Source organism: Pterocles gutturalis, unplaced genomic scaffold (genome assembly GCF_000699245.1).
Source record: "Pterocles gutturalis isolate BGI_N339 unplaced genomic scaffold, ASM69924v1 scaffold8064, whole genome shotgun sequence".
Lineage (NCBI taxonomy): Eukaryota > Metazoa > Chordata > Aves > Pterocliformes > Pteroclidae > Pterocles > Pterocles gutturalis.
The window spans coordinates 25240-37488 of NW_010128121.1; the positions used below are offsets into that span (position 1 = coordinate 25240).

Sequence of the window (12249 nt, forward strand, 5' to 3'; positions counted from 1 at the left end):
CGCTCCCATCCCCATGCTCCTCCAAGTATGAGCCAAAAGTGCTTCTGTTCCTATAGAGCAGCACACTTACAGAAATATGTGTGATTACTTTGCTTTCTTTTTTCTTCATCACTCTCCCCTTCCAAGACAGACAAAACCAAAACACAAAACACACTCAAGTGTGTCTCAGCCAAGCTGTGTTCATTTTCCAACCCCTACCTGCTTTCACGTGAACCCCTGAAGTGTGCTAATAAGCACCAAGAAATTTTCAATTCTAAGAGGTTTACCCAGTTGAATTTAAAAGACTGTAAGCAGGCTGGATACCGTAAGCTGGTACCCTGTCTTTGAAAATAGACTGCCTCTGAGGGTTAATGGCATTCTCAAAACAGTTCCACTTTTTTTTTTTTTTTTTTAAGTTTGCAACTTCCACAAGTAAATCTGTATTATTGAAATTTAACATGCTGCAGTGTTGCCTCTCCTCTCCAGTAATGTAACATCAGAAACTGAAAAGAAAGCAACTTTCTCCAGGGATGGAGATGATCCCCAGGGGCTACTTCCCCCTCATCTCACTTAAGCAATCCCAATTCTCCCCTTCCAGACATTGTTGTGCTGGTCACGGATTATTCATTTACCTACACACAGTGGAAGAAAAAGAACACAATGTCCGAGAATGATTGTTTGGGAGACACCACTGCTGTTAGTTTTTCATCAATACCTTTTTATTCTCAGTGAAGATCTTCTTGGAAATGTTTAACACGTTGCAGCTATTTTGTTTCCTCCACTTTAGTCACTTCCAGTCAAGCAGAGGAATACGAATCTACTCTACCTCTGCTCATTAGTTATCAGCACCTTTTAATCAGCAAGTTCCCTCTGAAATTCTTGGGTTTTGTTATGTTCTAGTAACCCGTTTGTCCTTACAAGAATTTAATTTGAAAGAAAATCTACCACAGAGCACTGAATAAGACGGCGATCCCGAGCCGAGTACAAAGGCTAAAATAGCCAAGCGAGTGATCCTGTTACTGCCTCCCAGAAAAATGTGGTCATCTGCCACAATTTTGGCTGGAGAGAAATCATTAATACAGCACTGGTTTGACCCGGCGACCTGAGGCTTTCATTTCAGAGTATATGGGAAACTGCATAATTAGAAATGAAAGTACATGAATTTCATAAATCAACAGCTCTTAACATTATTATCGCAGCTTCCCTGTTATCTGCACAATTATAGCCCCCACTTACTTTTTTACACAGTTCCTCTATTTTGTTTAAAGAACATTATCAGACACTCACTAATTTACGTGATTTTCTTTCCCCACCAGCAGCTCCCTACATTACAAGGTGGCACCCAAGAAACCAAAGCTTCAAACCAAACCAAACCATGTAATGCATCCCCTGAAATGGAGACCACTTTGAAAGAGAAGTGTTTTTTTTTCTTTTTTCTTTTTTTTTTTTTTTTTTTCTTCTTGAGAAGAACAAAAGCTGTCCATTCCCTCTGCTGGGCACAGCTTCTCTGGAGTTACTGCACCTGCACTCCATTTCACAAGCTCAGCTCTGATCCCTGGAGACCACAGTGCTCCAGTACACGATGCCAGCAAGGCCAGCGCTCCCTTCATCGTGCTCTGCGTGTTGGAATCTGCCTGCATCCAAGTCACTCCCACGCCTGGCCGGAGCAGATCAGAGGGTTCAACACCTCTTGACTTTATGTTGAAGTTTGCTCCTGCTGATGCAAGAAGTGTAATTAATCTCTACTAAATGTAGGTGCACAATGGAATTAACTCACTAAAAGGGGAACGATGAGAACAGCTTTTGGTGAGTGTCAAAACGCAGGTACCATTTCGTTTTCTCAGGTGAGGCTGTAGAGAAGCCCTGAAGCCAGGAGCTAAGTAGAAAGCATGATGAACTAACACCTCTCATGATGCGCTAACTTATCCTTCCCCAGTCATGAGCACCTTGAGATGTCTCCCTGATCCACATCTTGAGTACAGAGTGGACTTTTATTCCGTTAAACTGGCAGAGATACAGGAATAAGCCCAACAAACAATATTTTTCATTTCTGCTATATTTCAAAATCTTCAGCTCAAAGAGACAAGCTAAAAGCTGGACACCCCCATGCCTATCAGCGCTCCTGTAACCAGTACCAGGCTGAGCCCATCTTTTCAGCGCTGCTGGGTGAATGCCAGCTTTGGGGCACCTTTCCAAGCCACTCTTTGGAATAATCTTCTGCAGGGAGGTGCTGAGGGAAGAGAAACACCTGGGCAGGGGTTCCCAAAATAGTTTTGTGCTCCCATAACCTCCCCCAACCCTGACTTCCAGCCCGAACGTGAGGTGTGGTCCAAACAAATGGGATGCCTTGGCCCCTCTGATCTGAAGATCTGTTTTCTAGAACATACCTTTTGGAAGGCTTGTACAACATATGCTTGTTCACAGTATGTTTAGAAACTAACTTCCACAATGCACTGCCCACATAATTTTGGTTTATAGGCATAATAATAGTAACAGGACCCACCAAAGAAGGTAACTTTTCCTTCCTTATCCTTAGAAAAGCAAAACTAAGTGGAGAGCAGAAAAAGGCAGGAAAAGAAGTGAGAATAGTCAGACGGGAAGAGCTTTGTTTTCTTCGCTTAATTACCTAGCACATCCACAGGCTAGATAAGGAGTACCTGCAGCCAAAAATCGATTTTTGCTTGCTTCTACTAGGTCATCTTTCATCTGCTGCTGAATTGGAGCACGTAATCCATATTTACCACAGATAGCCACTTGTCAGATGTCTGGAATTATTGAAAATGGAGATGCCCTAACCTACATTAGTTCCCACATAGCAAGAAAAATTACAGTTTTTTGGAAGGAGCTTCTGGGCACGTTCAAGAGGAATGGAAGACAGACCAACAAAGTGCCTGACAGATGATTCCTGTATGCAGCTACATCAGATGCCAAGGAACAAATAGGAAGAACAATACTGAGCACAACGTAAGGCAAACCAACAGCATTGGAATGAAAGATCTGGGAGAAACTAGGGACAGCATCCAGGGGCCTGTCAAAACTATGCAATCAAGAAGAATTAGATTACCAGGCAGCTACCAATACCATGGCTTGCAATAGCAACGTATTAATAATTGACAATAGGTATAAATAAGACTGAGCTTAACACATCTAAAACCAAAATGAAAAATAAAACTCCACAATTCAGCGGTAGCAAACTAATGCTCTTACAGTCATATGCATTTTTAGCTTCCTTGTGCAGCATTACAATCCACTTTCCTAGTAGGGCAGCAACTAACAGTGCCTACAAACCTTAAAATAATCTTATTGAGCACATCATGTTCAGAACTACTTACTGACCCAACAGTCTCAGTAATCTGGTTTGGCAAAAGATCACTAAGGAAGCAAAGCGTAGTCTCTAGTTTACCAACTTCAGCAAAACGAAGTTGGAACCTAAAGCTGTGCTCTTGGACAACTGGCCAACATGTTCCTGTTGCTCCAAGCTGAACCCCGTTACCATTTCAGATATTAAACAGAGATTACTCTGATTAAGGCATTATTTTTCTTATGAGGTGATTAAAGATGTGAAGAAAATAACTTGCATTACAGTGACAATCTTTGGTCTGGACCCTGCTCTTATTTATCCTCTACCATCTAGAATATTCAGTTACACCTGTAAAGTAGGAAGTACCTGCAGATGTTGACTCATCAAAATAGAAGAGTACATCGGTCCACTGTGTTTCCATGTTGTTAAATTTTAAATTTCCCACCAAACCAGGGATTCTTTGAATATACTCATGGAAAAGCATCTAATTCTGCCTCTCACTAGATTCCTAGTATTTGAAATATCTAATCTTAAACATTGAACATGGTTTTCGCTCACCTCACTATGTCTCAAAAGATGACGCACACACAGTTAACTCCTATCTACGAAAAATGTTGTGTTACTTCTGTTTCTAGGAACAAAGCTGTAATGCCTTGGCAACTTAAGCTTTTTACACTTGGAACAGCTCTTCTTCTTCTCTTTCATTTGCACAGCACTTACTGCAGAGCCCCAAGTATCTGATCAGAATGGTCTTAATATAAATATCATTACTGTTAATGGTAATACTCATCTACACAATGCAACAATATGAAGTGAAGCCAGACTCTTGAAAGACTTTTCTGAATGTTAACTTTCTATTTAGCCAGGCTTGCAGAGTGAACTGCAGCATGCCATATGTCTTGGTGCTAACTCTTAATTTCCCTTCATCATCGTTTCACCCAATAAGAAAATGATTTTTTCCTGCAGGTTTTTGCAAGGATACGTTAATGTATCTAATTTTATATTTTAATAGAATTTCACAAGCCAGTAGGCCGGATACATATCAGTAATTGCTGTTAAAATGGGTGTAAATTGTCTTGATCAAATTATGAGTGTAAACAGTTTTTTAATTAGACTGCTTGAAACTTGCAGTAACCAGATACACTAGTCATCAGACAGAGGCAGCACATTTAACAATTTATCTCCCCGTGTTTCTATTCTACCTCTCTTCATGGTAATACAGAGCAAACGTACGTGCCGAGGCTCATACGTATGACCGCTTCCTTACATGCAGCAGCTGTACCTGGCATTGTGCTTCTGCAGACTGCTGCTTGACCAAGCCATCAGATATGATATTCCACTTCTCCAGCCAGGGAAACTGCACTGGACACGGCGACAGACTGTCTCCATTTTATTTGTACGTTTTCTAGTGTTTGTTATACTTCTTCATAGAGTAACTAAGTCACAGAAACTGTGCTGGAAGGAAGGGAAAACAGTTTCTTCTGCTGCACACAGCCTCAGCATGCTTGGGGAGAAAAGGTTTCCAGCACCACTGGATAAAGACGACAGAAGGGTGGGAGATTCACTGGAACAGCTAGGAGCTTCATAAAACTGAACCTTTCTGCAGAAAAAATGAGACCATCTGCATCTCTGCATTAGCTTTACTGTTTAAAACATGTTTTAATTTTCCTTGGAAACCACCTCCTGACAAGTGTTTTTTTTTGTTCCTCTCACCTCGGAAAATATTGGCGTAGATTTTCATAATATGATAGTTTTCTCTCTTTCTTATAGGCTATCTACAAACAGTGAAATAGCTCACAACACAATTGAAACAACAGTACTACCAGGAGCATCACTAACATCTGGGTTAGGAGGCACCAGAACTGATGGGACAATACATCTCTCTTGGAAAAGCAGAAAATCTCACTTGTCTCTCCTGCTCATATTTGGGCTTTACTCACAACCAACCGAACAGGAGCGAGGAAAGACAACCTGAACCAGAGAGTTTACAGCTCAGATGTCCTGGGCTGCCCACGCCACGATAACAGGCACTCCTGGGACAAGGAATGTGAGCGGTGATGCCTCCTGAAACAAAACAGCCTTCAGAAATGACTGCAAAAGGGATGGAGTGTGGCAGCGCTTGTATTTCTGAAGTTATCAATCCGCTGTCTGGTTAGGCAGAATAAAGGGCTGCAAAAAGCTCTCTGCTTACCAATTCACGTAGCACATCGTTATTGTATTATTACTGCTTTGCAAATCTTTCTGTTGCATTTTTGTCAGTGCTTTCAGGTAGATATGGCACAACTCTGTAAGAAACTGTCACTGGGAAAAACACCTAGCCTGATGAAATTAATGGGTAAACTCCAAATTATTTAATGAAGCAGTACTTAAAATTTATATAAATTAATGCATTGAGTCATTAGTCTTTTTTGAGGAAGTAAAAGCAACCTCAAGGCAAGAGTGTGGAAACTGCTCCAGGGCAGCTGCACACAGCCAGTGAGCGACTCTCCCAGAAAGAAACGGATATGTCCTGAAAGAGTTCACCCTATATTCAAGTTCAGGTAAAGTACTCCAAGTAGAAGGAAATAAATTCAGGGGATTACGTCATTTGGTTACAAATGTTATTCCTTCCTTGAAGTCGCTAGAAGTTTCCAGGACTGCATCGATGTATGTCTGGCCTTTGGGACATTCCTATCCTAACCAGAAAAACAGTGTGTGTACGATGACTGTGCCCAATTAATATTTATAGTCATTAAGCAAGTTCTATTTTGTGATCAATTTTTCATTTATATTAAAGAATTATATCTCCTTAAATGGCAAGTACGTGTAATTTAGCAAAGTATTTTGAAGTAGTTCAATACCCACATGAATACTAATACTGTTAACTCAGTGATATACGGTATAACTCATTTATTCAGTAAATAAACATAACAAGTCATTACAGTTTAGAATGCCATTAAACACCACCTCTTACAATTCACTTACAAAAGCAGACTTATTAAGAATTGTCAATTATCCTTCATTGAGATTTTAAAATATGTTTTAGTTGCTTCTTAGTCAACCTTTCCAATGATTCTCCCTTAAAATATAATTATGTATATTTGTATTTGGATTCTGTATACACGCAAAAATCACAGAATTCATCTCAGCTGCAATATATATTAATCTAAAAGAAACACAAGCAAGTGATAAATGACCCACTAATAATGTACTTGTTAATTCTCTTTTTTCAGTCTGGATGTTGTAAGCATTTTAAGACACTAAGAGGTATAACTAGTTTTAGGAACAACTAAAGACTAATAACCTGTACAGGAAAAAAAAACAAAAGCATTACTATAATTAGGCTCAAATTGTTTCACTTGGAGAGGAAAAATCTATAGTCTGGATGACTTTCTTGACATTACTAGAGTTAGGAAATGAAGCCACAACTGATAGTTTGTTTAAAAAAGAAAGAAATTTTGTAGTCCTCTCTACATAAAGGTCAACTACTCTCAACTAACGTTCCCATGTACTGTGCTTTCTAGAAACAGATTTTTCTTCATTTCCACTTAATGCTACACATAATTGAAAGGACAAGAGATGCTAATTTGATCTTCCTAAATGTCACACACTGAAGAGCAAAGGAGAGCTAAAGCATGTACGTATCTGGTGTGCACACCTTCTCCAGCCCCTACATAAATCAGTGTCAAGAGATTTCCAAGTATTTTGTTTCACAGGTCTTGCAATCAATGAAACATTTTGTCTCCAACAACTGCCCTGTTATACCTCATTACAGCATGGGAAAGTTAAAAACAAATCTTAATGACCAGGACACATTCAAGAGCACTGTCTGACTACCACAGCATAAAATCAGAGCTGAAACTTTATTAATCTATTAAATCTGTCGGGGTCAGAATGTGACTTACCAACAATTTCCTTTTAATAAAGGAATTCACTCATCTTTGTATTTCTGTTTGTGAAATGCTTCAGTGGCATTTTAAAGCTAAGTCCTGTTTTAAACCTCATCAGTAAGCAACGTTACAATAAGCAAAGCACATGCTCAGATTCACTGAAGAAGGGAAAATTGTAATACCAAGTTGAAGAATTTCAAAATAAAGCTGTTAAAAGTAATTTCAGATGTCTCAGAGAAAACACTAATAATATCTGCTGAAAGGCTAAGGATATATACAGAGGTCAGTTCTGAGTTACCCACCTCTACACCACAGACTCTTCCCCCCAGTCAGGTGCTCTCTCTTCTCTGAAAAGAGAAGAAATCATGGAACTTTCCTACAACCCTTTCAAACCATAAAAGACTCTGAAACATACTTTTAGATCATTTAGTCGGTGTCGTTTTTTCAGCAGAGGCTAGTATTAACTATTCTGTTAGATGTCCTCAGCTTACCTGTGTTAGTCTGCTAGAGCGCTGCACAGTTAAAGAGTACAGTGGTGCTCAAAGAACCGTGTTCCAATATTATTCACAAGTCTACACACGACTGGGCAGCCCCTCAGTCACGATGGGGTTTATTTTATGGGAATGATCTAAGAGAGGACTCCTACCCCTGGAACTAACTGCTGTTTCTACCAGTTCAGGTGTGGGCTGTCATTCTCTGCTCATTAGGCACGATAGCTCTCCTGAATGTACAGAACTTCGCCTCTGAATCCTTTCAGGAACATCTCTCATTGTGATCAATGCGCACAATGGGGAGCAAAAAGGGACTGTCAGCGAGGGAACAAATAAATAGATCTTATTGTCACGACCTGCCAGCTCCAACTGTTCTCAAACACAGCACCCGGCACAGACACCAGCGCACCCGTCCCGCTCCCCTGCTGTGCCCGCGTTCATATGCGCTTCATCAGCCGCAGGGCTCGGGGCTACGGCTCATTTCAGTATTATCTGAACTAATTGCTACAAACCGAACCACCAAAGGAAGCCATTTCACAAAAGGACTCATTCAAGGAGACAGTGCAATGCAGAAGAGTAGTTTCTCTGCGTCTTTGGGAGCTCACACGGACTGTAAGCCAAATTTAAAGCTAAGAAGACCTAGCAGATTAACAAGTTTGAATTCCTCCCAATTAACAGATCTTAAGAGACCATTTGCAGTGGGAAAAACTTGCAGAAGCAAAGGATGATGCTAGAGCCTTGTGCAAGAGCAAAGGATGATCCTGAAGCCTTGTGCAAAAGCAAAGCGGAAAAAGCCTTCCTTCTCTCCTGCCAGGTAACACAATGTATTTCATTCTTACAAGGAAACTTATTTTCTCCAATATAAAAACAGGCTTAGAACAATTTAGTTTTTCACCATCCTACCTGCAGTGCTACATGAAAGCAAACAAAAGAAGCCTGCTGGATGCTTCTTTAGAGTTGACTTGATCACACGCTGCTACAGGTGATGGGCTCCTGCCAAGCATCATTGCACTCTGAAGAAACTGTTTTTACCAGTCAGACTTTCAAATGGCCATTTATATTCATTGGACACCTCTCAGGATTAATACAGGGGAGCAGGTACCCCCTTCTGCATCAGTACAGTTGAGACACTGGGGGGGTATTCAGGCATTATTCATGGGGGTTTTATTACTCACAATTAGAGCTTTTGGGCCAGATCTTCAGCTGGCACAGACTCAGCACATGTCTATTTAAATTAAAGGAATCATGCTAATTTACACTGAATTATTATCAGTACTGAAGGTGTCTGAGGATTATCTACACGATGCGTCAGTTATTTTACCTAATTGAACTAGTTGATGGTGTTTCTTAGTAAATTATGAGCCACCTTTCATTGAAGAGCTCATATTGCTAGGCAATGCTCACACATTGTCTTTCTTACCTTCTGTTTTTTTTACTGAATATATCTCATCACAACTTTGGAGCTCCATTATCAAATCTTCCCATACAAAGTTTACATGAGAAAATACTTTTTGCTGAGCACTGATTGTTTAATGTTCATTTCTGTGTTTCTGGTACACCAAAGAAAATTGTAGGGAAGCATAAAATGGTGGATGAACTCTGCTGCATTCTTACTTCATAATTATTGTGTAGCTACCAAGCTGATGCCAAGCTCTTATTTTTTAATGCTCCTAACTATTACAGCCTTAAAATTCAGACCATCATGTTGCCCAAAAAGCCCTTGTTCTGCTCAGTTTTGCCTTTCCTAGACCTCTGATTTTATAACTTTTTTTTACTAATACACACAGCACGTTGGGTGAAATATATTTTTTTTTAATATTCCAAAGGATAAAGCACTATTGGCAGAGGGGCCAGGGCTTTGCTAAAATTTCAACAGCACAGCACTGATTTTGGTTGTTCTATAATAACTTTAACAGCTTTGTTACATAATTTTCTCAGTCAGACTACAGGCACAGAATCCCCATTAAAACCATATTTTGTATATACCTGTAATGAGGAAAACAACATTTTCCTCACCGTGATTCACAACTGCATTATGATGAACCAGAATTAATTTTCATTAACACAAGGAAAAGATTCATATCTCTTACCTTTTATTTCTGTCTTCTATCTGCAAGATATAGACCATGTCATCGGCAGCGTGAAGCTTGGAACTGCTGTCTCCCCATTTCAGCTTCAGGCTCTGTGGACCTGCTGCAGCACACTCTAACCGCGGAGGTAAGGGTGGCAATGGCCTGGTTTTTGCTTTAATAAAGTGGCTAAATGGTCCAGCTCCAATTTCATTGACAGCCTGGATCCTGATCCTAAAACAAAACAACAAAAAAGTGAATGTTAAAGTGCTTTCACGAGGTTCTTGCTATAGAAAGTTTTAAGAAACAGAACAGTGTTCTGGACGTGGCTGCTCCATCACGAACACCGTGCCTGCTCCCAGGTACCAGTGTGGTGCTTTGGCAAATGAAAAGCTCTGTCAACATAATGAGTATTATCATCCTGTTTATACTGCAAGAGCTGCAGGGAAGATATCAAGAAATACAGTAAAGCGGAGGCAAGAAGATGTGGCTAAGCAATCTCAACACCTGATGGCAGTTCCTTCAACCACACAAACAAGGGACAGCAGCGCAGATACAAGTGAAACCTGGACAACATGAAGTGTGCAACCACAAACCAATAAAATGCATTAGTTTGTTGTCGAAACCTGGACAACACGAAGTGTGCAACTACAAACCAATAAAATGCATTAGTTTGTTGTTGTTTTCTAACAAAGGTCATGAACCAATTCAGTGAAATAATGAAGTGAAAGCATCAGTGTAATTGCCATGAAACCCACCTCCATTTTGGCAAGTATCTCTGAAGGCCAAAGAACTTTGTGTGCTCACAAGGCACACTATTTAAGCACAAAATTCTACTGGGAAGAGCTAATGGAGAAGGTAGAATCCCCAAGCCTCCTATCCGTCTTAAGCTGCGGAAATACTAACCATCACTGAACTACCTGTTAGATCAAATAGAAGCTGGACTCAAGTCACTCTCATAAGATGCACAAAAGCTCTTGAGCCATTTGAATCACCTTAAGGATGTTCAGAAGAGAAAAACAGATCACCTACCTAGTTTTAATTTGGAAATATTCTTAAGACTGATCCCGTCTTCTAAATTCTATTTCTTTCTTAAGATAATGACTCTTGGCTTCTGTTTTGTCACTCTCTCTTACCTGTTTGCATCTTAGTTTAACAACTTGCACAGTGAGAAGCTGCTTACAGGACTGAGTGAAGAGTAGTAGTCTTTTACTATGGTAACATCAACAGCAACACCATAACAAAAATGGGAAATGCATTTCCAAAGAGCTTTGAGGACTTTAGATAGGAGATTCTGTGTAAATAGAAACATTGGTATAGACAAGCCTGAAAGGTTTCAAAAGTTTGGTAAATCAAAATGAAAATAAGAGAAAAACAGGATGGGCAAATTAATACATTTTTAAGACAGTTTAGACTAGTTTAGATAGCTGGACAGATGCCATATATTTGGAAATCCCGTGCATAGCAGCCTAGTGTCTTCTCATGGGGAAAGACTCTCTACAAGAAGTGCTGCTGCTTCTCAAAACTATCAGCCATCAAGAGGCCAGAACTCCCTGGGGAAAGTGGTAGGGGGAGAAGGGAGAAGAGCAGAACCTGGTATACCCCTATGACTGCCTGCTTCAGAGAAAGCAGAAAATAAATAGAACTGTCTTCGGTTGGCATAGCTACTTGTTTTGACTGAAGTACATAAAGTGAAGTAAGTTCATATAAACAATGTATAAAAAAAATCACTTTGCTTTGAACAGCAAGTTTACAGCTCTACCATTAGAAAAAGATTGGGTAGAGTTAAAGAGATAGGGAAAAACCCTCCAGAGAACAGTATTATTGAAAAAAACCCAAGCCCATATTTTCTGACATTTCAAGAACAAAAAGGGTTAAATGATTAATAAACATATTGTAAAATAATAGAGCCTTATTTACTGATTAGGCAGCTAAAGTAATTGTACACTATAAGAATGCACCATGTTTACACAGTCACATGTAAATGTGTGGTTAAACCTTTGCTTATTGACCTAGCCATCAACAAGGGTAAAGCATTGCTTGGCATGGAGCTGCATTTTCCTTTTAACCTTCCTTTTAGTTTCAGGAAATGTGTTCTGACCGCCTTACAACACTATACAACAGTGATTTCATCCTCCTCCTCTCAAATGCTGGGTGGTATGAAGAAAGCTCTAATGGGAGCCTCCTCTGCAACTACTGCATACAAGCATTGGACATAAAAAGAACAAAAGGCTCTTCTAGTATCCTAAGAAATGTAACTAATACAGGCATTGATTTTACTTCATATTATGTTATTGGTTTGCTTCAGACTGAAAAGTCATTAACATTAATATTTAATGGACTTTCCAGTAAAAAAAATAGTCAAAACTACCTGAATTCTCACTGGATTCTGGCAAGTCACCCTTTAGCATGTGCACACAAACAGTCAAAGCTACATTACAAAATGTTACTGCTTCTTTCTAGATCAATTACAGCAACATGCTCTAGAGCACATAGCCTTTTTTTTTGTTGTTTAATCTCATATCATCCAAAGTCCCAGT

The 12249-nt window shown here is 39.7% G+C and overlaps 1 protein-coding gene across 1 annotated transcript in view; it reads right to left on the bottom strand.

The window, feature by feature from the left end:
- Positions 1-12249, bottom strand: part of FNDC3B (fibronectin type III domain containing 3B) — a 160040-nt gene that overhangs the window by 15490 nt on the left and 132301 nt on the right. The window contains exon 22 of the mRNA XM_010079500.1: positions 9731-9943. Within this exon, the coding sequence (XP_010077802.1) occupies positions 9731-9943 (213 nt within the window). The remainder of the gene's footprint in view (positions 1-9730; positions 9944-12249) is intronic.